This window comes from Pygocentrus nattereri, chromosome 24 (assembly GCF_015220715.1).
Source record: "Pygocentrus nattereri isolate fPygNat1 chromosome 24, fPygNat1.pri, whole genome shotgun sequence".
NCBI lineage: Eukaryota > Metazoa > Chordata > Actinopteri > Characiformes > Serrasalmidae > Pygocentrus > Pygocentrus nattereri.
Genome location: NC_051234.1, coordinates 11,862,610 through 11,890,456, shown reverse-complemented (window position 1 = coordinate 11,890,456; position 27,847 = coordinate 11,862,610). Strand labels below are relative to the sequence as shown.

The window sequence follows — 27,847 nt, the reverse complement described above, 5'->3', positions numbered from 1 at the left end:
CTTATATGTGATAATGTTCCATATGTATTATACACCATAATGTGCAAAAAGGTCCTAAGCACATAGTTTAAACCTATTTTTAATGTAAATAACTATGTTTTTGTCATATCTGATATGCTGATATGAGTCAGTGAGAAGAACAGGTGTGGTTCTAGATTTCTCCTGGACACCTCCAGCCATCATAGGGATTTATTAAATTGCATCAGTAGCACCTGATTTAACCCCGTGAAGTATAAAATACTGGATGACCCTGATTTCAGTTTTAGGTCTGATAGACATAAAATCATCACATATTCATATATTTTGTGTTTATTCTTACAGATGTTTTGTGAGTAAATTGACTGCCTAGATAACATTTTTTGTATTCCAGCTTTCTCACGTGCCAAAAACATCTGCATAATATCTCCTGTATGTATTGTGCATTTACACTGTAATGGCAAACTGGTCCTTCCAGACCTTTTACTTTCTTCTAAATCAGCCGGCCATCCTGGAGCATAATGAGCTTCATCCATCATAATTACTGCATGTCCGCTTTCTATTGCTGTGGTCTGGTGTATGAAACTGGAAGCAAAGTGGATTTTCAGAAAGTACTCATATTGTTATAACTGTGTTTTCTTTGTTCTTTAGTCATTATGAAATCTTACATCATGGGTCTAAGGTCCCACTACATGGAGCAAAAAATAAACTGTAACTGGTTCAAGTATGTGGGCCATCTTGAATGAATCCCATTCATTTTAGATTCATTTTTTCTTATTTCTCTATTTTATCCTATCACAATATCATAATCCATCACAATACCTACACTTAGAGTCAGTTATTCATTCAGCCCAATAAGAAACTGTAGAACAGACTCAGTTTATACCACAATACCTACATTTAGAGTCAGTTATTCATTCATCCTAATGAGAAACTGTAGAATGGACTCAGTTTATACCACAATACCTACATTTAGAGTCAGTTATTCATTCAACCTAATGAGAAACTGTAGAACAGACTCAGTTTATATCACAATACCTACATTTAGAGTCAGTTATTCATTCAGCCTAATAAGAAACTGTAGAACAGACTCAGTTTATACCACAATACCTACATTCAGAGTCAGTTATTCATTCAACCTAATGAGAAACTGTAGAACAGACTCAGTTTATATCACAATACCTACATTTAGAGTCAGTTATTCATTCATCCTAATGAGAAACTGTAGAACAGACTCGGTTTATATCACAATACCTACATTTAGAGTCAGAGACAAATTTACACTAAAACAGCTACACATTTTATACAAAGCTGTGAACTTTATTCCTTAGAGGAAAGTGAGGAATATAATGTATAAACCTAAGAGCTATAAATATAAAAGTTTTTTTTCTGATTGTGTTACAAATGCAGGAGAAAAGTTCATACAGAGCTGTAATACAGACAGAACACCTCACATTCATTCAGACAGAGTTCAAACAGAGCGTTCGAGACTTTAAATCAGCTCCTCCTGTTCTCACTTCACAGCGTGATGTTCATCTCACACAGGTTTCACTTCTCAAAGCCATTCAGCTGTTATGTACACTTAGCTGAGATTTTAGGGTTTTAATGGAGAACAATATGTCTGGACAAGAGGCTGCATTGACTAGTCAACGTTTTAAGCTTGATATTGATTAGTTGCTGCTTCTGGTTTCCAGAAGAATAGCAATGAGATCCAGGACTCGTTGTAAAGGGCATGTCATGCTCTACTGACCTGTAGAGTTTCTTTTTACAAAGATCAGATATTGGACATCATTATCTCTAGCTTCCTGAAGACTTCAATGAAAAGTTGTGTGTCTGGAGAAGTGGCAGATCGCCCTGTATTCCTGTAAAGTTTGAAGTCAGTTACTCTTATTTTTGCCAAGTTACAGCACTCTAAATCTCTCTGGGCCTCCAGACATCTGCCGCGGGCCAGGTCCGTATGTTTGGCTCCCTGAAGGCTAACAATGAGATCCCAGGTTTGTTGGAAAGGGGGTGTCATGTTCTAATGACCTGTGGACATTTTAAAGTGGGATTTTTAAAGTTGCCTGATGCAAAGCTTCTCAAGTGGTTTTATTAATGACGTTGTCAGCAATTAGTCAACATCGACTAGACTTTCATCACAAAACTGACTTTAAAACATCTGAAGTTGTGCAGCCCCTTGCCTGAACAAGTAGAAGTGAAATTATTTGATGTTTTAGACTGAAATCCAAACGTACTAATCATGATTCATCATAGAGTTGTATGAAAAAGTTTGCATATTCACACCCCGAGTTAAATAACATGCAGTTGAATTTTTAATTGAAAATAAGTTAATGCTTCCTTTACAGAGAAAAAACCTAAATATAAAACAGTACTGTGTATTTTTTAAAAGCCCTTTAAGGGACCTGTTTTTTATGTAAAAGGGACGTTTTTTTTTTTAGGTCAATATTTGGTGTGCACCAGATACTATGTGGTGAGCACCAGATAATATGTGGTAAGCACCCAACACTATCAGGTTTAGCACACAGTACTGTATGATGAGCACTCTATATTATCAGTTGAGCTCCCAATACTATGTGGTGAGCACCCAATCCTATCAGGTGAGCACTAGATACTATGTGGTGAACACCCGGCACTATCAGATGAGCACTCAGCACTATCAGGTGAGCACCTGATATTAGTGGTAAGCCCCTGATGCTATGTTGCCATGTAGAGAGCAAGTGATACTACGTGGTGAGCACCTGACATTATATGGTGAGCACCAGATACTACATGGTTGAGCACTTGATCTCAATCCATATCATGTTTAATATTTTTTGGAATTCAGTAAATAAACTAATGTGAGCAGAGGTGTTTCTCTGTAGAGGATGTGTAACTTATTCCCACTTAGAAAATTAACAACATGGAAACTGACCAAATGTGCCAAAATTTTTGCAAATTATTGTAAACACTAATACTAATTTTGTCATTTTACATGTAAATGTAATTTTTTTTATCCACCTTTGCAGCATTACTGATGTTTGATGATGTCACCATGCACAAGTGGGCAGGCTAAATTAATATAAACCAATAACATAATGCCCCCCAAACCCACTCCCTACTCACTTCACTCAGAAGGAAAATGCATTAAAATTTCAGATTCAAGTTCAGTTTCAGATTCAGTTTTAAAAGATAAGCTGCATTCAAATTTAGATTTCAAATTTTCTTCATTTATTTATTTAAGTTAATATCAGATATATTACTATGCCATTAACCTGCTAGTAGAAGCTCAATGAACTCAATTTTAAGGCAGTCAGGCTCTGTATGAATGACTTTGTTTATATCTCAGCCTCTAAATGATGCAGAGACTTTGGATAATCTGAGTAATTCTGATACAGTTCACACTGTAGTGAAATTACAGGACTGGAAATGAGACGCATTACAAACAAAGGAAAACAGACCTGAATGGAGCTTAGAGGAAAGAATATTAAATAACAGGAGCAATCATTTCTGATTGGGTTTGGATTTAAATGTCTTCTCATTTTGGGTGAGTGAGAAGTGCTGTTGGACTGAATCTGTCTCCTGTTTGGTCCATGTAAGTACTAAAGCTGGATAAAGGCACTAAAGAACAAACCCTGTATCTTTGTGTGAAGCAGAATGCAGCCAAGAATCCCTCCAGCTTCACTCCACACTGCCTTGTTTCTTAGAAATCACTGAATAATTTTGCACATTGGCAGTTCTTTGTCTTAAACCCCGAGTGCATTCCTTACTGTTGGAGTTCATACACATCATGTGATCTGTTTGATGTCCATTCAAACAATACATGCCTTCAAAAAGATCCAGAGCCTCTTGGATTAGACCATCCGAACTCAGAAGTCTGTCCCAAAGCAGATGATTCCATTCAGCGAAATCACCTCCAAAGATATGGTCCAGGAAAACAACACTGTCATATCCACCAAGACATCAGTCATAAAACGAATGAGAAATGCTTTTAAATACAAATATATTCTTACAAAATAACTCAGCTGTGTTTATTTACAAAATTGATAATCCACAAGGTCCATAAGAGCCCCAAAGAAAAGAATATTCCATACATCACACTGTCGTCTCTCCGTGTTTGCCATTTGCGAGTCTCATGTAGAACTTTCTCCATGAATTTATTGTCTTTCCAGACCAGATCCAGAAGCCGGACGTTATTCCCACGATCAGAGTCATCAGGTACTTAATCATGAAGACAGTGAAGTCTGGCCTGACCTGTGGGTTGTGTGTGGGACACGGCTCTGCGTACGTTTTACATGATTGTCCGACCCATGTCTGTTCCCACTGTGACCGGAAGGCCTGTTCGTAAAAGTAGCAGGCGATGACGACTGTGGCGGGGACGGTGTAGAGCACACTAAAGACTCCGATCCGCACCATCAGCTTCTCCAGCTTCTCTGTCTTGGTGCCGTCATGCTTCATGATGGTTCGGATGCGGAAGAGAGAGACGAAACCGGCCAACAGGAATGACGTTCCAATGGACAGGTAGAGGAAAAGTGGCGCTAGCACATATCCACGAAGGGCCTCCACACTGTTAATGCCCACGAAACAGACGCCACTCAAAACGTCGCCATCCACCTGACCCACAGCTAAAATGGTTATGGTCTTGACAGCGGGGACTGCCCATGCCGCTAGATGGAAGTACTGGGAGTTGGCCTCGATAGCTTCATGACCCCATTTCATCCCGGCTGCCAGGAACCAGGTAAGTGCCAAGATCACCCACCAGATGGAGCTAGCCATGCTAAAGAAGTAGAGCATCATGAAGAGGATTGTGCAACCCTCTTTCTTGGTGCCCTGCACCACCGTCCGGAACTCATTGTCAAATTTTTCATTGCAGGCCACGGCATCCTGCAGCAGGAATCCAGCCATGTAGGCCACAGAAACCATGGTGTAGCATCCAGACAGGAAGACGATGGGACGCTCAGGGTAACTGAAGCGCTTCATATCCACCAGGTATGTGAGCACAGTGAATAAGGTGGAGGCACAACAGAGCACCGACCAGATGCCAATCCACAGCCTGGCAAAGCTCCGCTCATCCTCTGAGAAGAACATGAGTCCATGTGGAAGCTTCGGCTCACAGGGGGCGGCGCAGTCCTCCTCACCCAGGAAGCGGTAGTTGAGGTAGGGAGGCACTCGGAGCACCACAGGGCACCTGTAGCGCCCTCCGGAAGGCCGGTTGCGGGGTGATGGGGTGACAGTGGTGGTGCCAGCACTAGGAGTAGCGCTGGAGCCTCGCTCGGATGCGTTCTGACCCACACACAGCTCTCCAGACCCATGCACAGGGAAAGATTCACATGCCAGGCTCTCGGGCCACTGGAAGCCAAACTTATTCATGAGTGCCTCACACCCCAGCCGGGCACGCTGGCATAGTGCCCGACATGGCGGCAGCGCCTTCTCCAGCACTGTGCAAACAGGTGCATAGACAGAGCAGAGGAAGAATCGCAGTTCGGCCGAACACTGTACCTTCACCAGCGGGTAAAACTGATGCACCTCCAGTCCTGCATCCTCCTGGTTGGTATGCCCCAGCAGGTTGGGCATGATGGTCTCATTGTACTGGATATCCGCACATAACGGGATGGAGATGGGTTGGCAGAAGCCATGCTCAGGCACAGAGAGCCCACGCTCACCGTACTGCCCATGCACAGGCACCAGTACCAGCAGTAGCAGTGCTGCAGGCAGTAAGGTCATGGTGCTCACTCTACTGCTCCTCCTAATGGCCACTACTGCTTCCTTGATGCCTTTTACTTCTCTCTACTGCTACCTTAGTGCTCTTTATTACTTTAATAATGCCCTTAACTGCCCCTACTGCCCTTTACTGCCATTGACAGCTGCACTAATGCCCTTTACTGCCCTCTAATGCCTCCCTAATGCCCTTTACTGCCCTCTAATGCCTCCCTAATGCCCTTTACTGCCCTCTAATGGCTCCCTAATGCATTTTACTTCTGTCTACTGCCTCTCTAATACCATTTATTTGCTTTAATTACCTCTGTGATGCCTTTTACTGTCTCCCTAATGCCTTTTACAACTACCATAATGCCCTTTACTGTCCCCAGTGGTCTTACCCACCCACTACTGCCACCCTAATGCCCTCTATGCCCCGTTCATGCCCTCTACAATCTCCTAATGTATTTTACTACCTTCTACTTCCCCCCTTCAATTGCCCCAATTCCCTTTACTGCCCTCCTACTTCCCCCTTACTGTCATCTGCTGCCCCTCTAATTATCTGTACGACACTTTACTACCTACTTACTGCACCTCTAATGCTCCCTAGTGCCCCTACTTTCCCATCTACTGCCTTCTATTGCTCCCCCACACACTCGACTACTCCCTACTGTCACCTACTTTCCCCTTTGCAGCCCCTTCACCTCAGACTGCAGACCTACTACCCCTACTGCCCCTGAATTGCCCGAACCTCCCCACTAACCCTAGAATTCCCTACTGCCCCCTCACCTCAATCTGCCCCTGCACTGCCTCCTCAATCTGCCCCATTGTACCTCTGTAGCCCTCAGCCTGCTGCAGAACTGAATATGCGAGAAGATCCAGGTTTCTCTTCAGATACGGAGACTCTCTCTCTCTCTCTGTCTCTCTCTCTCTGTCTCTTTCTCTCTCTCTCTCTCTCTCTCTCTCTCTGTCTCTCTCTATCTCTCTCTCTCTCTAAGTCTCTCTCTCTCGTGTTGAGGTTTCGGTGTCCACCTCTGTTTCTTCCTCCGGTTTGTCGGTGCTCTTTCTCTCTCTCTCTGTCTTTCTCTCTCACTCCCTCTCTCTCCCTCCAGGGGGGCGGGGTTACTGGGCTACTTTAGGGAGTGTCAACATTTTACACACAGGCTCAGTGCTGCACTCTGGATTTGGGTTAATCCTTTGTGTGTAAATGAAAGGAAAGGAGCCCTAAAGGTTTTTTTTTAAAGAAATGTCCAAGTTTCAAATTTAAAATAGCTTTACAAATAGCTGCATGAATAAAAACAATTCAAAGCATCACATCCACAGGTTACTGCATGAGTGATTTAATGTGATTTAGTTTTGCTACAATAGTATGTTTATCATTTTTTCCTTCCTTGTTAGATGCACTGTGAAAGCCAATGAGACAAACACACCCACATGTTTTCTAAGCCGCTTCTCCCTCAGGGTTGAGACAAACACACCAAAAGCATTTTATCATGTTGCTTTTCTTTTTGAGTTTTGAGGAAAAAATGGTGGAATAGTCCTTTAAATATGAACCATAACATCTGGAAATTATGCAGTTAAAGAGCTTTAAAGTTATATTTATGTTTCTTAAGTTATCAATGAATCTCTGTTCGTATATCTATGAATTATTGACTAACCACTATGAATTATTCAGTTAATTATAATGAATTATATGTAAATTATTCAGTATTTACTATAAATTATTCCATAAATACTATGAATTTTTCAGTATTTGATATGAATTAGTCAGTAACTACCATGAATGATTCAGTATCTACTGTGAATTATTAAGTATGTATTATGAATGATTCAGTATCTACTAGGAATGAGTCAGTATCTACTGTGAATGATTCAGTATCTACTATGAATGATTTAGTATCTACTGTGAATTATTTCGTATCTACTGTGAATTATTCAGTATCTACTGTGAATTATTTCGTATCTACTGTGAATTATTCAGTATCCACTGTGAATTATTTCGTATCTACTGTGAATTATTTCGTATCTACTGTGAATGAGTCAGTATCTACTGTGAATTATTTCGTATCTACTGTGAATTATTCAGTATCTACTGTGAATTATTTCGTATCTACTGTGAATTATTCCGTATCTACTGTGAATTATTCAGTATCCACTGTGAATTATTCCGTATCTACTGTGAATTATTCCGTATCTACTGTGAATGAGTCAGTATCTACTGTGAATTATTCCGTATCTACTGTGAATGATTCAGTACCTACTGTGAATTATTTCGTATCTACTGTGAATTATCAAGTATCTACTATGAATGATTCGTTATCTACTATGAATTAATCAGGATCAACTGTGAATTATTCAGTAGGTACTATGAATATTCAGCATCTATTTGCAATGATTAATTATCCTCTATGAATTATTGAGTATTTATGAAATTATCTCCTACTATTGTTGTGCATTGTATTGTGTAGACTGATGTTACTGATTGAAATGTGAACTGTTTTAAAATAACACACACATGTATGAGTGATGAATTATTAATTATACATGGATTATTAATCAGAACACGTGTAACCCAGTAACTGCTTAAACTCTGCTTATAAAAAAATAAAATTATAAAATTTTCAATTTTCCACATCTTTCAACTCACCAGTTATCCTTTACATTGTTTCACGGTGAACAGACCATAGAAATGCTCTAAAATCCCTTGGAATCAAACCTCTTTACATTGGCTTACACTGAAAGGTGAGAGTGTTTTTGTCGTTTCCTGTGAAGAGGTACTTGTTTTTCTTTGAACAGCGATGTCAGGAAAGTGAAGCTTGGTTTTGACAGACGGCCCCCCGAAAGTAGAGGACTGACTGTGCCTTCCCATTGGCTCCTGCATACATCACTCAGGGAGGGGGCGGAGCAGTGTGATCATCAGTGAGAGAGGATGGTCTGGAAGCTTCAGAGCTGCTGTTTATTCAGATTTTTTTTGCATACAAAAACATAAAATCTAGAGCTTAAACAGTCTTAGACAGTAAACAGGTTCCTCTGCCTAACGCTGCTCTGGGTCATCACATGACCCATCAGGGAGTTCATAAAGGTTCTCTCACTTCCCCAAACAAAGAACACTAAAATTAAACTCAGCAGCGTAGATGAGTACAGCCTCGGTCCTCATGTGACTACATTCCTCCTCTGTACACTTGTAAAAAGATGGTTCTTCAAGGGTTCTTTAGTAAAGACAATGATTTTTAGTTCTATATAGAACCATTGTCTCTACTAAAGAACCTTTGAGCAACCAATCTGATAAACCATTTCACCATTGATGGAGAATATGTAGTAAATGGTTCTATATAGCATCAAAAAGGGTTCTACTATTGATACAATGAAACAGAAGAACCCTTTTTGGTGCTACATAGAACCAGCACATTCTCCATCAACCTGAAGAACAATTTCACCATGTAAAGAACCATTTAACTGTTTGTTCATAGTTGTATACATAAACATTGTCTTTACGCAAGAACATTTTACCATGTTTCTTCAGATTGAGAATGTGTGGTATATGGTTCTGTATAGAACCAAAAAAGGGTTTTAATTGAGAATGTTTTGTATATGGTTCTATACACAACCAAATAGGGTTCTGCTATTTATTTGATGTCAAGCTTGCAGCAATAGCAGAAACCTTTTTGATGCTATAGAGAAACCTTTTCAAAAAGGAGCTATATAGAACCATATACAACATCTTTGTCAATCTAAAAAACCATTTAACCATGCAAAGAACCCTGCTTTTCATACATTGTAACAAAAAACCCTTTTAGGTGCTTCATAGAACCAATACATTCTCCATCAATCTGAAGAACAATTTCACCATGCAAAGAATTATTTAAGCATGTAAATGGTTCTGTGAGTGTTCATGGTTCTATAAAGAACCTCTGTCTTTACTAAAGAACCCTTGAAGAACCCATTTCATTGACAATGTAAAGAACCCTTAAAGAACTGCTGTTTTTAAGACTGGAGCTAAACTGCTGAGTGATGAATGATCTTCCAAACAGCAGCGGAAGAAGGCAGTGTTCCGTTTAGGATGGGAGAATAATCCTTAAATTCCTGGTTGGAAATCTGTAATAACAGGTTTAGAGTTGATGTTCTGGTAGGTTGGAATTATAGCTTTAAAGAGCTTTTCTCTATTTAAGGCACATTTTCCTGAGTGGCGGCTGTAGACTGAGCTGGGGTAGAACAAATCAGGGCAGATGATGAGCAGCTTTCAGAACACTGTAGGTTCTCCAGCACGACCGCAGCACGGAACTTATTCTCTAAGAGCTACAATGAGAATCTTCATATACAAAGCAGTTCAAACGGATCAGATTTAATCATAGCACTCATACACTACAGTACATGCTTAAAAAGATGGTTCTTCAAGGGTTCCTCGGTAAAGCCAATGGTCCTGTTTAGAACCATTTAATGCTTAAATTGTTCTTCAGATTGATGCAGAATGTATTGTATAGGGTTTTAAATGGGTCTATATAGCACCAAAAAGGGAATAAATGTTTGACATCCTAACAACAGCAGAACCCTTTTTAGTGATTTATACTTTCCTAGAACTTTGGAGTTTGTATTTCACCCTTTCTGCTCAACAGAATTTTGTTGGTTCTCAGTTTTTTACTAACCCTTATTTCTCTGTTTATAGGCTGACAAAATGGTGGCGGCCTCTGAACGCGAGCTCTGGGCGCTGAGCAGGGAGCTGCTGCAGTTGGATGAGCAGATTAGGGCTCCCCTAAAGTGTCAGACTGAGCTCCACGGGCAGAAAACCCGTTTGGAAGCAGCCCTGGACGCGTCCTACACAGCTGTTTCAAGACCAAGCCCGGTGGTGACTTCTACTGAGTCAGATGGAGCGCTACTACCATGTTTAACACCAGGACTGCCCGTCTTCACGCCCGTGCTGGAGCAAGGCTGGGAATGCCAGCGTGGCCGGGGAAAGAGAAGGTTTTCATCAATTCCTCCCCCGCCGAGTTTCACCTCCAGTAACCGGTTCGAAGCCCTCATCTCATCGCCTGTTTCAGTGCCTCGGAGAGAGTCAGGAGATTGTTATTATAATTGGAGACTCAGTAGTGAGACATCTTAAAGTAACTTGCTCTGGAAGTAATTCGGCTGTCTGTTGTTTTCCAGGGGCCTGGGTCTTGGATATTTCTCTGAGCAAACACAGGACATCTGATCCCATCAGAGCGAAGTCCTCAAGGAGCTTTTTAAATTACTTCTAGACACCGTTAAGAAGAGAATGAAGGGCAGGGTCGTCATCTCAGGACCGAACAACGGCATCGGTTTGGTGAGCATCTGGAGTGCTTTCTGGGAGCGACCAGCTTTCTACTGCAGGGACGGACTACACCCGAGCTGCCACGGGTCTGTTATCTTATCTGGGAATATTGAGGAAGTACTACACCAGGCCTGACTGGACTTAACTGCAGTAGACAACGGACAGGTAAGTAGTAGCATCAGCAGACAGGCAAGTGCCTTTAATGATATAGACAATGTCTCCTTAATTGCTACCATTCCTCTCTTAATTGCTACCATTGTACATCATTAGGGTCATCAAACCCGTGTAATTAAACAATCAAAGAAAAATGTGTGTGGTCAAAACCCTGATAATTTAATTTGCATAAATATTAAAAAGACCAGAAAAAGTTCATTCACATGTGATTTTGACCCTGTTCCTACTTCATTCCTTAAGATGATTTTTGATTGTGTGCACAATGATGTTTTAACTATTGTAAATTGTAAAATGCTTTTAAAACTGCCCTGGTGAAGCCTCTGCTTAAAAAGAGTAGCATGGATCCTTCCATACAAAATCATTTTAGACCAATTTCAAACCTTTCTTAGTAAAGTCTTAGAAAAAGTTGTTTTCAAACAACTAAATACAAATCTAATATCAAACAATTTATAAGAGAAGTTTCAGTCAGGTTTTTGTTCCAGCCATGGTACAGAGATTGCATTGATTTGCGTTATGAATGACCTGAGGCTCAGCGCTGTTGAACAAAATCCTTTAGTTCTGGTTTTATTAGATCTTAGTGCAGCCTTCGATACCATTGAAGACAAGATTTTACTTCAGCATCTTGAATGCTGGGTCGGCCTCTCAGGCACAGTTTTTAGAATGGTTTAAGTCATATTTAAGTAATAGACAGTTCATGGTTTCAGTTGGAAATCATTCATCAAAACAATTTGCTGTTTCTTGGGGAGTCCCTCAAGGTTCAGTCCTAGGGCCTTTGCTTTTCTCTTTGTACATGCTACCTCTAGGTGATGTCATTAGGAAGCATGCTATAAATTTTCGACACCCAACTATATATTTGTATTCCTTCTGAAGATCAAGACTCTTTAGGCAGACTAACCAGCTGTGTGTCAGATATTTCTCAGTGGATGTTGCAAAATTTTCTACAATTAAATCATGAAAAAACTGAATTACTGATCGTTGGTACAGAAACTCAGAGAAAAATTATTTATGAGAAACTTGGTTGTTTAGCTTCATATACCAAACGTGAAGTACAAAACCTGTGATCTTAGACTATGAGCTCTGTTTTACCCCGCATGTAAACACGGTCACTAAAATCGCTTTTTATCACTTAAGAAATATCGCTGAAGTTCAGCCTTTTCTCTCTCAGAGCGACGCAGAGAAATTTGTTCATGCTTTTGTTACAAGTAGACTTGACTACTGTAATGCTGTTCTTACTGGACTTCCTAAGAAAACAACACATCCCTTACAACTTGTACAAAATGCAACAGTGTGCATCCTAACATAAATAAAAAAGTTTTGAAGGAACTGCAGTGGCTGCCTGTATCATTCAGGATAGATTTCAAGCTTCTGCTACTAGTCTTTAAAGCTCAAAACCACCTAGCACCTGCTTACATCAGAGAGTGTCTGTCTGTTTATGTTCCGGCACGTAATCTAAGATCTGCAGATAGTGGCTTTCTACCCTCTGTAAAATACAGAAAACATGGAAAGGCCTCTTTCAGTGATTATGCATCTAAACTGTGGAATTCAGTTCCACTTTATATTAGACAGTCAAGCTCGGTGCTCACTTTTAAGAAGCACCTAAAAAGTATCTCTTTAAACTAGTATTTAACTAAAACTGAATGTCTCATGGTGATCTTTATCTAATTTAATCTTCTGTATTTTCTTCTGATTCTAATTAAATACTAATGATCACTTCTATAACCATGTTTTATCACCTGTCTGTAAAGCACTTTGAGCTGCCACTGGCATGAAAAGTGCTATATAAAAGAAAATTATTATTATTATTATTAAATTATTATTACTTAGAACTTTGGAGCTTGTACTTCACACTTAATCAGTTAACGTCTGGAACATGTTTGGCAACACAAAATAATTATCTAGACCTAGAATCTAGTGCTCATCATATAATCTTGGATGCTCACCACATATTATCCTGTGGTCACTTGACAGTAATGGGTGCTCACCTGTATGTGGAGCGTACCAGATAACATCAGGTGTATGTGGCACTCACTTTTGAGTAGCATTGGGTGCTCACCACATATTATCTGGTGCTCATCACATAGTATTAGGTGATCACTTACTGGGTGCACTACATTGTATTGGGGGTTCACCTCACATTATCACATGCTCACTTAACAATATTGGTACTGATAGTATGTGAGGCACGCCAGATGATATCAGGAGTATCTGGTAATAGTACCTGATGCTCACCACATAGTATTTGGTGCTCACCACATAGTATCTGGTGCACACCACATTATATCAGGTGCTTGCCACATATTATCCTGTGATTACTTGACAGTATTACGTGCTGACCTGATAGTATGTGGTGTGCACCAGATAACAACAGGTGTATCTGGTGCTCACTGGAGTAGTATTAGGTGCTCACCACAAATCAGGTGCTCACTTGACAGTACTGTTTGCTCACCGCATAGTATTTGGTACTCACCTGATAGTAACTGGTGTGCACCACATTCTTACCTAAAAAAAAAAAAAAAAACAGCACCAGTAATAAAAGACACAGTGAAAGACAGAGACGCATTAATAAACTTTATTTGTTTCAGGTAAAACAACAATAAACAACATTTACAGAAGGACATTACATGTTCCATAATAACATTACATACAAGTAATAACAAATAATGCAGTAACTATCCTACTAGGTTTTCAGAGTTTATAAAGTGACCTGTAACACTTCTATACTTTCAGACTGTTCGTCAAAATTTTTCAGTGCATCATACAAAAAAGAAAAATAGATATATGCGAGTGAAGCTATTTGAAACGGCGGCCGGAGAGGTCAGTCCAGCAGGATGCAGGCCGGACTGAGCCTTTTCTTAACGAGTATACAGTAATATGAGTTTATTAAGGGGACATTCCTGACCCTGGATGCAGATAGCTGAAGCGTCACTATTACAATTTACACTGTTACCCCTCTGTATGTACAGCCTAAGACACTTTATAACAAAAGATTACAAAAGGATTAAATATTCACATATGAATAGGACTGTCCTGTCCAGGCTCCGCCCACAAATGTCTTCTTTCATAGCTGCTGTTGTAATCCTGGACAAGCTTTACAGAACGCTGGTAAAAATAGCATTTAACCTAAAAAGAAACTGAATGAATAACTGACTCTAAATGTAGGTGTTGTGATATAAACCGAGTCTGTTCTACAGTTTCTCATTAAGCTGAATTAAATTTCTACCAGCGTTCTGTGAAGCTCCAACCTTGCAACAGCAGCTATGAAGGTACACATTTGTGGGCGGAGCCTGAACAGGTCGATTACAGGGAACTGTGGGACTGACCACAGGCCCTAAAGCCCCTCCCACAGCAGGCGGAGTTTCGTACACATTTATTTCTTTATTAGGATTTATTTCGTCCTTTATTCTGTCATGATCGTACAAACGTGATGCCCTTCACTTCGCAGATGTCACAGTGCTGAAGAGCCACTTTTCTCCCTTCAGATTCTTCATCCCTCACTTCCTCTCCAAGAAAAACACAGCAAACCTGCCTCAAGTGTCTCCACACTCATTTCATTCCAGATTAGAGAATTAGTGCACTGTCAACGACCCCCAATCAGGAACGCTCTCTTACCCAGAAACAGTACAGAGCCTTTCATTGCTATGTTCATTATTACTGTATTACTCAGATGAATGAGGAACCTAAAGCCACACACTGGAGTTATTCTCATTTTACTGTCCCATCGTTTGAAAAGAGACAGTAACAGCAGCGAATACGATCAAACCATCCACTGTTCATCCACTCTTTTAGAATCAGTACCAGTATTTTTGGGATCATTGTGGGCCACAAAATAAAAAAAATCCCCAAAAAACCCATCAGTATTGATGAGGAAACTCAGTCTTTAACCCTTAGAAGTGTCAGTTATCACTAGCAAAAAGAAAATCATGCTGTAATTTTAAATTAACTGTTTCTGACTCTTGTCTCACCAAAACAAGCAAAGAAGCTGCATGGAAAGAGCAGATTCTACACTTTCGGTCCAGACTGCATTAGTGTTCCTAAGTTGAAGAGAGAATTTATCATGTATTGATTTTGACATTTTGCTAAGGAAAAGCAGAAATAATGGAAAATGCAGAAGCAAATCGGTATGATGTAACTAACAGCTGCCAAAGTTGTGATAAATTATTGTTTACTTCTCCATCAGTAGCAGTGCAGGGCTGCAGTGCTGTGTGTCGCTCTGATAGAAGCCGTGAATTTAGCTCTTGTTCATCTGCAGCTTTTAAATATCTTTTAAAGCTCAGGCTTCAGCAGACGACGCTGGACAGAAGACTCGCAGGAGAACTATGAATAGATCAACAAGCAGCAAACTAACAAAAGCAGCAGCTTGGTGAAGCTCTAGTTCCCCTCGAGAACTTTCACCGGAACAAGAACCCACAAGCAGAATGAGCGAGAGGCTACAATGTTTATTTCTTGCCGAAGTGCAATTTTTGTGCATTTCTGCCTGCTGTTCATTCCAACACTCCCCTAACTTTTTAAACTTAAAACAATGGAACTCTATTACAGAAACTTCTCATCTCTGAAATCTGATCTGTTTAGTCACTGTGACGACTGAATTTAGGACAGTAGATGATTCCAGAATGACAGTGCTTAACTTCATAATCTAATCATTAACTCCAGATAAGATGTTTCTATTTTCTAACTCTGTGCTTTAAAAATCTCTGCAGACTCGAACTCCACTGTCCCTCTTATTATCTTCATGTGTTAGTATTGATGATGAAATATTACAGTGATGGTGTGGAATAATGTGGAGACGGAGCTGAATGTGTGTCTGTTTATTAGGAGGAATAACATTAGCACGCTCGGCTAAAGCGTTTGGGAAATGGAGACTGAAACTGAGGAGCGGCGACGCTCTTATAAACAGCAGGGGGTGCTCTAACAGCATTCATTACTTACAGTTTCACACTTTAGTTCTGTTTGACCTTTTTTACATCAGTAACAGCAGCTGAAGCTCACATTTTAACATTAATTTGATAATGTGTTTACGTTTCAGCTGTGTGTGTGTGTATATGGGCGATTGCTAGGCAACAGACACAACAGTTGATTGTCGACTTTGATTGGGTAGGTTAAAATTTCCTAACTGGAGATAAGATGCTGTAAGCTAAGATAATTCAGCTTGTGTAATACAAATTTGTGAAAAATTTCATCTTGACCTGTCAGATTTTAAGACATAAAGAGGATTCTGTACTTCGGCTTTTTTTTTTTTTACAGTGTAGTAGTTACAAAACAGCATAGCGAGGGTAATAACTTTAGACTTGTAAGGGTTAAAGTGACCATCAGTCTGTCCCCCTCTGGCCAGGTAGCACCAACGTAAGTGTATTGCCTGTATTCAACAAACACACTTAAACACACATGTAGATGAACACCGAGACATCTGCACTACCGCGACTATTAACGCTGTGAGTGTGAGCTCATTGCTTTAGTTCTGTCCCTGCAGTAGGTGTGTATGAACAATCAGACTTCATGCTCCTCCTCAGTTCTCTTACGTCTGATTTATACTTCTGTGAACATGCACAACGTATCTGTCCACAACGTAGCCGTCTTTCATTCTTTCCCGTCTGAAGCAGTCATAACAAAAACATAACTTTCCTCTATATAGATTAGAGATGTCATATTGATGTCACTCATGTACACACACTGTCCAATAATCTAATCACGCTGATATGAAAGTGATGGAGAAACATCTCCGTACTGAAGAAAAGAAGTTCACAGACTCCATTCACGCTCATAACCAGCTCTGTAGCATTTACACCTTAATCACTAAAGCCCTATTGGAGTTGGATTAGTAATATCTGGGGACGTGCAGTAAAGTGAGGGAGTTCGTCTGTAATCAATGATTTTAATTTAATTTCAGGACGCCAGTTCATTCCGATTAATAACTAGATTTCAGTCACTTACCAAAATGAGTGTGAACCACATTAGAGAGATCAGATCTGAGCAAAACATCAGATTTGAGTAACAAGGCTTGTAATGTGTATGTAGCTAAAGTGGCTCAGGTTGGATTGAAATGATACGTGTGTGTCCACACAGTTCTGAAAAAATCAGATCTGAGTCACATTAAGGAAAAAATCGGATTTGTGCCACTTCAGCCTGGAAACGTGAACACAGCCGTAAGCCTTATTCAAGCTGGATTAGTATCATCATGAGTGATTACTGATGATATCTGTAGTTTTTACAGTCTGCCAAGGAAAAATTCCAGAGGGAATCACCTCCTTTAATTCTCACAAACTCAGAGCTCCTCAGTAGCAGCAGTCTTGCTTGAATCCACATCTCAGTAATGTAATAAGAAAACTTGGGTAGTAGAAACTGAAATTAACTTCCTATTTGCCAGCTTCCTATTGGAATTTTCTTGTTCCACCTTATAAGGTGTACTCTTTACTGCTGCACCATTTAAGGTGCAACTAGAAAAGAAGCTGGTAAATAGGATTCTTCGAATTCAGCTTCATAGAAACCAGCGCTTTTCTTTTTTTGTGACCTGAGGACGAGGCTAACAGCTAACATGGAGCTTGATTTGACCCTTAATTCTCAAATGAAGGATAAGACTGAAATCCACAATGTTTTAGTGATGGCTGAATTACAAAGAGACAGAAAATTAAATATTTTGGAAGCTCGTCTCAGAATGCAGTGTGTTTTCTGTCTGTTGGGCTGCGTTTGGTGAGTTGAATGAACTCACTTTGCTAGCCTAATGCTAGCCCATTGGGTGTGATTTGCGGAAATAACAGAGATGCTGTATTCCGTCTGAATTGGCCAGTCAAATCACCTTCACCAGAATCACCAGAGACCTCCTCTGACAACTAATCCAGCTCAAATAGGGCTTAAGACTTTATTTCAGCCTTTTTGGACTGTTTCTACTCAAACAGCATCAGTTGATGATTGTAATCAGCAGAACCGACTGTGGTGTATAAAGAGCTTTTATATTATGTTTAATACTGTTTGATTGGAAATGAAGAACTGATTGTTGTTTAGAGGTGGGCGATATGGCAAAAATGTAATATTGCAATACTATTATCTCACAAGATTTATTTTTTCATATGTCTGATCAGTTGGAACAGAGAAAAAAGAAGCAGTAATGCTACATAAAAAAAATACTATCAAATGATTTTAAATCCATACTTAGTGGTGGACGCTGGTAGACGCGTGTAAGAACGTCTGCACATGACTACTAGACACGTTCACAGATAAGCAGATGCAGAAGTATAAATTAGCATTTACTGTTATTATTATTATTATTATTATTATTATTATTAATATTACTGAATGTTTGATCTGAGTGCTGTCTGGTTGTACCTGGGAAAAAAATTTTGTAATTTGTCTTTTACGAGTTTATAAACATGATCTGATCAGACTCCTGTGGGTGGAGGGGAGTGATGTTTTGTGTCCATTCCAGCACAGTGTACATTCGTCCACAGGCAGCTACACAGACTGGACGTGTGTGTATCAGTTTGGAGTCCTTCAATGTTGTTATTGATGGTGTGTAAACATTGCAGAACTTCTCAAATAAAAATCAATGAAAGTGAATCTGCTGATGCTCCGCTCTAACTCACTCACTCACACAGTCACATCAGCTCAGACGTCAATCAGTTAAAGAGAGTATGAGGGGTCGCCCTCCTCCTCTTCATCCTCCTCCTCTTCATCCTGATTAACCACCAGCAACGACCTGAAACATAAACAAACAGGCAACGTCAAACTTACTCAGAGCGGAGAGGGAGAGGAAAGGAGGAGCGGAGGAAGAGAGATGAAAAGAGAAAAGAAGACGAGAGGAGTAAGCAAGTTAAAGCAAATTAAACAAGAGGAAAGAATAAAGGAGAAGAGAGAAAAAGAGAAGAGCTGAGAGGAGAGAAGAGAAGAGAAAAGAAGAGATGGGTAGAGCGAAGAGAAGAGATGAGAATAGAGAAGAGAAATGAAAAGAGTGGAAAGGAGAGGAAAGAGAAGAGAGGCGAAGACGAGAGAAGAGAAAAGAAGATGAGAAGAGAAAAGAGAAGAGGCAAGAAGAGATATGAGGAGAGAAGAGAGGAGAAAAGTGAGAGTGTAATGTGTGCAGTGAAAATGTCTTCAACTATGGTGATTTTGTTTATCTCTTAAATCTCCTCCTGCTGACCAGTCCGGCTCTGATACATAATGCATGCGTCCCTCTGTGTCCTTCCTCTACAGCTCTTACAAATCAGCTCCCAGTGGAGAGAGCAATGGAGCACGTGCCAGGAATATCATATCAGCAGCACACACAGACAGAGAGAGAGAGAGAGAGTTAAAAAGGTAAAGAGCGTGTGTAAGCAGCTCACCAGTTTGGAGTGGCAGGAACTCAAACAAAACCTTAAAAATCATTTCATTTCTGGTTTAATTTGAAAGTCCCCGGCTGTTGGAACTTTTCCTTCTGTTAATGTTTGCTCAATGGTCCGACAATTCCAGCAAAAAGTTCGATCCGAATGCTTGTTGCCCTGGCAACCACCCCAAGGTGCCTTTCTAAAGCACACTGAGGCTTCTATCCAACACCATACATATCCATCCAGCATTATCCAGCACCATTCAATACCATTCAGCATCACACACTTTAACACCATCCAGCATCATCCAGCCCCGTTCAACACAATCCAACATCATCTAACAACCTGGCCCTGTCGTCAGGAGATACCACATTCATCAATGGCAATAAGTACTATCTCAGACGATCAGACATGGATCTGTTTCACTAAATGTACTGAATATTCACTATGGGAATATTTAAGAACCCAGTATAGTGTATAATATCTAGAACAAATTGAGCACTGCTGGATGCACAGACGTGTTTACACACACAGAGCACAGCATATCAACAGCACTAAGCAGCTCCCACAGTCCTCCAGGGTGCAGACCGGCTCCTTCAGGTTGTGACCTTTGACCTCTCTCTGTGCTGAAGCCTCATCACATCTCGAAGCGTGTAATGCAGCGAGTCAGTCGGCCTTAACACCGCTCACAGCCCCCTCAGACTCCACTAACTCAGCCTCAATATGCCTGGGCCTGGAACGGCTTCAGAATAAAGAGTGATTATTTTGCGTTTTTGTAATTATATTGACATCCTTTAGGATTTTTACTGCGGCCTGAAGTTTAAAGCCAGCAGAATCCACACTGCTTTGTTTCGTTGCCATAGTTACCCAGGACTGCTGTTTATAACCAAATATTTCAGCTTCAATCAATTGAAATGGCTTCACAACAGTGTGCAGGCTGCGCTGTTTGCCAAGAGCGTCTCTGTTAAAAAAACAACTCAGTGAACTTTCTTTAGGAATGTTTAGAAAGAGTTCAGATAAATAAAGTCTCAACATTTTTTTCCTCACATGGTAACAAGGAAAAAATATACATTAAATGCAGGGGCATGTTGCAAGAAAGTGTAAACACAGTGATGTTATGCAAAATGATTTTTTTTTCATAAAAACGTTCTGGATAATTTATATGAAACAGAATATCTCATAAGGTGCTATAATGTAGTGAGAGATGGCATTTTTTAATGTACCCAATGAAAATGACCTGAGAGGCAACCGATTAGTTTATTAATATGTTGCGCTTTAACCAAGTCTATCTTGCCCACAGTCATAATCAAGCTTGCACACTAAATACCTGATCTCAGTCCACTTAAAACATCCTTCTAGCACCTTCCAACAGTTTAACCTTCAATACCAATCAGCTCCATCCAAGGACACTCAGTAACATCCAACATCATCCAACATATCCAGCACCATCCAGAAACACCATTCAACATCCAGCACCAACCAACACCATTCAGCATATGCAGCACCATCCAACATTGTGCAACACCATCTAGCGCCATACTACTCTATCCAACACTAACATCAACATCCAGCACCAACCAACACCGTTCAGCATATTCAGCACCATCTAGAACCACTCAGCATATCCAGCACCATTCAACATTGTTCAGCGCCATCTAGTGCCATACCACTATCCAACACTGTCTATCACCACCTTCCAACATCCAGCACCAACCAACACAATTCAGCATACCTAGCACCGTCCAGAACCACCCAGCACCATCCAACACTGTTCAACACCATCTAGCGCCATACCACTCTATGCAACAATGTGTAACATCAACAACATCCAGCACCATCCAACATCAACACCATCCAGCACCATACCATTATATCCAGCACTAACATTAACACCGTCCCACATCCAGCACCAACCAACACCATTCAGCATATCCAGCACCATGCAGAGCCACCCAGCACCATCCAACATTGTTCAACACCATCTAGCGCCATACCACTCTATCCAACACTATCTATCAACACCTTCTAACATCCAGCATCAACCAACACCATTCAGCATATCCAGAACCATCCAGAACCATCCAGCACCATCCAACACTGTTCAACACTATCTAGCGCCATACCACTCTATTCAACACTGTCTAATATCAACAACATCCAGCACCAACCAACACCATTCAGCATATTCAGCACCATCCAGAACCACAACACCTTCCTACATCCAGCACCAACACCATTCAGCATATGCAGAACCATCCATCACCATCCAACACTGTTCAACACCATCTAGCGCCATACCACTCCATCCAACACTGTCTCATATCAACAACATCCAGCACCAACCAACACCATTCAGCATATTCAGCACCATCCAGAACCACCCAGCACCATCCAACATTGTTCAACACCATCCAGCACCATACGACTCTATCCAACACTGTCTAACATCAACAACATCCAGCACCAACCAACACCATTCAGCATATTCAGCACCATCCAGAACCACTCAGTACCATCCAACATTGTTAAACACCATCCAGGACCATACCATTCTATCCAGCACTAACATCAACACCATCCCACATCCAGCACCAACCAACACCAATCAGCATATCCAGCACCATGCAGAACCACGCAGCACCATCCAACACTGTTCAACACCATCCAGCACCATACGACTCTATCCAACACTGTCTAACATCAACACCATCCAACATCCAGCAACAAACAACACCATTCAGCATATCCAGAGCCATCCAACACTGTTCAACACCATCTAGCGCCATACCACTCTATGCAACAATGTGTAACATCAACAACATCCAGCACCATCCAACATCAACACCATCCAGCACCATACCATTCTATCCAGCACTAACATTAACACCGTCCCACATCCAGTACCAACCAACACCATTCAGCATATCCAGCACCATGCAGAGCCACCCAGCACCATCCAACATTGTTCAACACCATCTAGCGCCATACCACTCTATCCAACACTATCTATCAACACCATCTAACATCCAGCATCAACCAACACCATTCAGCATATCCAGAACCATCCAGCACCATCCAAAACTGTTCAACACTATCTAGCGCCATACCACTCTATTCAACACTGTCTAACATCAACAAGATCCAGCACCAACCAACACCATTCAGCATATTCAGCACTATCCATAACCACCCAGCACCATCCAACATTGTTCACCACCATCCAGCACCATACCATTCTATCCAGCACTAACATCAACACCTTCCTACATCCAGCACCAACACCATTCAGCATATGCAGAACCATCCAGCACCATCCAACACTGTTCAACACCATCTAGCGCCATACCACTCCATCCAACACTGTCTAATATCAACAACATCCAGCACCAACCAACACCATTCAGCATATTCAGCACCATCCAGAACCACCCAGCACCATCCAACATTGTTCAACACCATCCAGCACCATACGACTCTATCCAACACTGTCTAACATCAACAACATCCAGCACCAACCAACACCATTCAGCATATTCAGCACCATCCAGAACCACTCAGCACCATCCAACATTGTTAAACACCATCCAGGACCATACCATTCTATCCAGCACTAACATCAACACCATCCCACATCCAGCACCAACCAACACCAATCAGCATATCCAGCACCATGCAGAACCACCCAGCACCATTCAACACTGTTCAACACCATCCAGCACCATACGACTCTATCCAACACTGTCTAACATCAACACCATCCAACATCCAGCAACAAACAACACCATTCAGCATATCCAGAGCCGTCCAACATTGTTCAACACCATCTAGCACCATACCACTCTACCAAGGACTAACATCAACACCGTCCAGCATCCAGCACCAACCGACACCATTTAGCATATCTAGCACCATCCAGCGCTATCCAGGATCATTTAATGCCAACAAAATTCAACAACATCAGTCATCCAACTCCATTCCACATTGACCAGCTTCTTGTAACACAAGATCCAAATCCAGCCATAATTACATTATCCAGCATCACTCAGCATCATCCTTCATCATTCAACACCATCTCACATTGTACAACAGCATCCACTATCATCTCTCTCTATAGCTCACTCTAAAACGCATCACCTAACGAAAACAAGGTCAAAACACAACAGAAGACAGTGATACAAATCAAGTTCTAATACGACAAATTAAGATAAGAACGGTCATTTTAGTATAATGAATCATTTATCCACATACTGAGAAAGAGAGCATGGATGAGGGTCTGAGGATGAAGACATCACCATAGTAAGTTTAATCTCTCAAGATAAAACTGGGCTTGTCAGGAAAATGGAAGAGGAAGAAGAAGCCTGGGATTTTATAAAAGCCATTCCATTTAGTTCTGCAACCAAAAGGAAGAGATAAAGAAGAGAGAAGTGCCATTTTCTGCTTTCAAAGAGTCCATTTTAAAACTTTGATTGACAGGCAAGTTTTTGAAAGCACCAAGTCTTTTCTCCGGTGGGCACCTTCAAACCAGCAGTCTCAAAGAAAGGCAGTAAGATGTAAAATGAGACTACAATTGCCATGATGATAAAATCACAGTCGTCTAGCACTTTTCAGTCAAAGTGGAGCAGCAGCGTCATCTACTCACAGAGACAAAGTATTCCTCTCCTGTTCCCTAAAAACAGAGAACCAGCATCCCAGAAGAGCAAATTACAGCAATTAATCACAGCACGGCTAAAATGGGTAACTTGGTGTATATGTGTGTTCAGAAAGAGGAAACTACAGAAAGAAACAGGTTTACCTGAAATGCATTTAGCAAATTTAGGCTGAAAGTGCTGAACTCAGACAAGCTGAGTGGGATGAACTGTTGAGTTGAAGCTAAATTATGTTCATGATCATTTGAGCTGGAGCTGGTCTGAGTTGGAGGTGGATCTGGATCAAGCTGGAGGATTGAGTTGGAGATGGTTTGAGTTGGTTGCAGCCAGAGCTGGAGATGGAACTGGACTGCTGACTGTAGCTGGATTGCTGTGGAGTTGGATTGAGTTTGATCTTAAACTAGACTGATTTAGAGTTGGATTAAGCTGGGGCTGAATTGATCTGGAGCTGGGTCAGGTTGAATTGAGTTGAAGCTAGATTGAGTAGGAGATGGATCTACACTGTGCTTAAGCTGGATTGAGGTGGAGTTGATCTTGAGCTGAATCAAATAGGAGCTAGATCTGCATTGTGCTAGAGCTGGACTGAGGTGGAGTTGAGCTGGAGCTGGATTTGCATTTTGCTGGTGTTGGACAGAGCTAGAACTGCATCAAGTTGGTTTTACAACGGGCTGCAACTCGATTGAGTTGGAGCCTAGATTGAGTTGAAGCTGGACTGAGCTGGAACTGAATCTGCTTTGTGCTGGAGCTGGATTGAATTGGAGCTGAGATGAGTTTGGAGTTGGAGTTGGAGATGGATCAAGTTGGAGGTTAGAGCCGGAGCTGGAAAGATTAGGAGCTGTATCGTGCTGGAGCTGGATTGCGGTAGGCACAAGATTGAGTTTGAGCTTGAAATAGACTGAGTTAGAGTTGGATCAAGTCGTAGCTGGATTGTGCTGGAGTTGGATCAAGTTGAATTGAACATAAGAAGGATCTGGGTTCTGGATCTGCTTTGTACTAGAGCAGGATCAAGTTGAAGTTGAGTTGGATTGAGTCTGGTTCTGCATTGTACTGGAGCTGGATCAAGTTGAAGTTGAGCTGGAACTGGATCGAGTCAGCTGGATTAAGGCAGAGCTGCACTAAGTAGGATCGGAGTCAGACATACTTGAAAGAACAAATGATTATGTGGTCTTCACACTCAAATAAAAGCCTGAACATTCAATTTAAAACCTGAACATTAAAGCCGACGTACAGGCCGGTCTAATGAAAAGGAGATGCTTATTGCTTTTACACTGAAATGACTTTTCTTTCAATTTGGGTTTTCCTCTAGGCCACTGCTAGAAACAGACACCGTCTTCAAAATTCACATGAACAAAAGCAACCAGAGCTACTGGCCTCGTGAACGTCCTGCTCAAAATGAACCTGCGAAACCATCAGCAGCTGCAAACACTCCAGAGAACTTCATGCAGTGCATTAATTAGCCTGATTTCAGAAAGTCTAAATATGCACACAGCTTAATGAATTACAGGCATGAATAAGAATAAGGGAGGAGTCAGCCAGAGGAAAATCTGCTCGGCAAATTAGCTGCATATTTACATATATTTACATACATTTCCAGGCTCAACTTTAGTGCTGTAATTTATTCAGGAGCAGACATGTGGGGATGATTATGAGGATATGAAAGTGTACAGTACTCACATTACAATATTCATATTTCAGTGAAATCCTCTGCAGTGCTGAGCATTTATAAGCTGGAGAAACACTGAAGGCAATTTAGTAATAAAGAAGGTAGACACTCTTATCACTGCCTCGCTTGAAGTTGCATGAATGTATTTATTTATGATTATTTAAATATTAAGGAAAATACCCATTAATCACTTAAATTAAATTTCCTTCTTAGGATTATTGTTCAAAAACTACATGGAAAACAATGAGGAATGGAAGCCTAGAATGCTGGTAGCAAGTAAAAATTTAAAGGATTAATTAACCCGAAAAATAAAGGTGGCACTATTAGCCATTTGGCTAATTTATGAATGTAGTCACTGAGACCTGCTGCTGCAAATCATAATTGTTTTAAATAAACAAACTAAAATGTATAATATATATATATATATATATATATATATATATATATATATATATATATACCTTATCGATTAATCTGCAGTAATAATATGTGTAATTCTGATTATCATTGAAATTGTAGGCTGGATGCACTGTGAGCCCTTGTTACATTTTCTAAATCACTGAAAGGGAGGAAACTGATACGGATTCACACCAGCAGGATCTCACAAATGCCAAACAACTGCAAACTGAAGGTGTTTCTGTAACAAAAGGCTCATTATCTGAAGCTGTGCTGAAGCCGGTGTTTAGTAGGTTAACAATGAGAAGTCTGCAGCTAATAATGAGAGTGAACTGAAATTCTTCACTGAAGACTCAAGACTGGACTTGGCATAAAACGGCTCTTAAACGTCTTTAGTTAGCAGTGAGGACAAAGGACATCATACAAGAATACCACGCTTAGCAGGACAAAGCATGAACCATCAGAGAGACCAGAGAGAAACACTGAGCACTGTGAGGGTGTGTGCGTATGCATGTGTATGCATGTGTGTATGTGTGTGCTGAGGGCCAACAGAAGAAAATCCCACATGGAGTGTGAAGTCAGCCCCCAAACACCATCATTAAAATAGAGAGAGAGAGAGAGAGAGAGAGAGAGAGAGAGAGAGAGAGAACGAGCGAGACTCAGTTCTTCATGTCCTGCTGTGTACAGAGTATGTGGTCAATAACAGGCCATGACATCACTATACTGCACTGTGTGTATGTCTTTTGTTCACACTGTCTCATTCCTGTGATATAAATACATGCTGTGATGTACGTACATAATAAGCACATTATCATATATATATATATATATATATATATATATATATATATACACACATATATATACATACATACACATACACACACACACTAATTCAGTAAGTACTGTTATGTATTGTGATGTTATGTATGTTAGCATGTTTGTTTAATCATTTCCAAACATCTCCTACATCTGGATCATCTAATCAAACCTGCATTCTTCTAACCAGCTTGAGAGATTTGTGGTCACCTTTTAGCTCAGCGATGTTTGTATTTACTCTGATGTCATATTTCGGTTAGTAACCTACCATAAACAAACAGCTGAAACATAAACACGTCATCAAAATAATGTTAAAATTTGAGCCACAGCTGCTGTCACTGATGTAAAAAAGGTCAAACAGAACTAAAGTGTGATAAACTGTAAGTAGCGAACACTGTGAGAGCGCCCCCTGCTGTTTACTCAAACACTTAAGCCGAGCGCGTTAAAGTTATTCCTCCTAATAAACAGACACACGTTCAGCTCCATCTCCTCATTATTCACCAGCATTACAATATTTCATCATCAACATTAACACATGAAGGTAATAAGAGGGACGGTGGAGTTTGAGTCTGCAGCGTTTTTAAAACACAGAGTTAGAAAAGAAAACCATCTCACAGTGAAAGCAGCGTTTTACAGTTTAAATAAATGTAGCTCATTATGCTGGTAGTGAGCTCTGCTGCCTGACACAGCTGCCTAAATATCATAGAAACAGACCTTAAACAGAAGTTAGGAGCCTGTTGGGGTTTATACTAAAGTTAGGACAGTATTTAGGAGGTTTAGTCTAGTTGGGATGCCTGTGTGATACTGTTTTCTTATCTCGAGTTAATGATGAGATTATGAAGTTAGGACTCTTATTCTGGAATAGAAACTGTCTGAAATTCAGTCCATACTGAAGTCGCCATGCAGAATAAACACTTAAGAT

The 27,847-nt window shown here is 40.6% G+C and overlaps 2 protein-coding genes across 4 annotated transcripts in view; both read right to left on the bottom strand.

The window, feature by feature from the left end:
* Nucleotides 1-2,313: 2,313 nt before the first annotated feature.
* Nucleotides 2,314-6,406, bottom strand: fzd1 (frizzled class receptor 1). The gene is made up of 2 exons (XM_037533783.1): nt 4,047-6,406; nt 2,314-3,895 (listed from the first exon to the last, which is right to left on the bottom strand). Exon 1 carries the CDS (start codon nt 5,674-5,676, stop codon nt 4,048-4,050), a length of 1,629 nt encoding a protein of 542 aa, XP_037389680.1. The 5' UTR covers nt 5,677-6,406; the 3' UTR covers nt 2,314-3,895; nt 4,047.
* A 7,258-nt stretch (nt 6,407-13,664) lies between these two features.
* The window catches only part of cdk14 (cyclin-dependent kinase 14), a 126,218-nt gene continuing 112,035 nt past the window's right edge, over nt 13,665-27,847 (bottom strand). For all 3 annotated transcript variants that reach the window (XM_017714469.2, XM_017714470.2, XM_017714471.2), the window contains one exon: nt 13,665-18,797. The gene's annotated coding sequence lies outside the window, so the exon portion shown is untranslated. The remainder of the gene's footprint in view (nt 18,798-27,847) is intronic.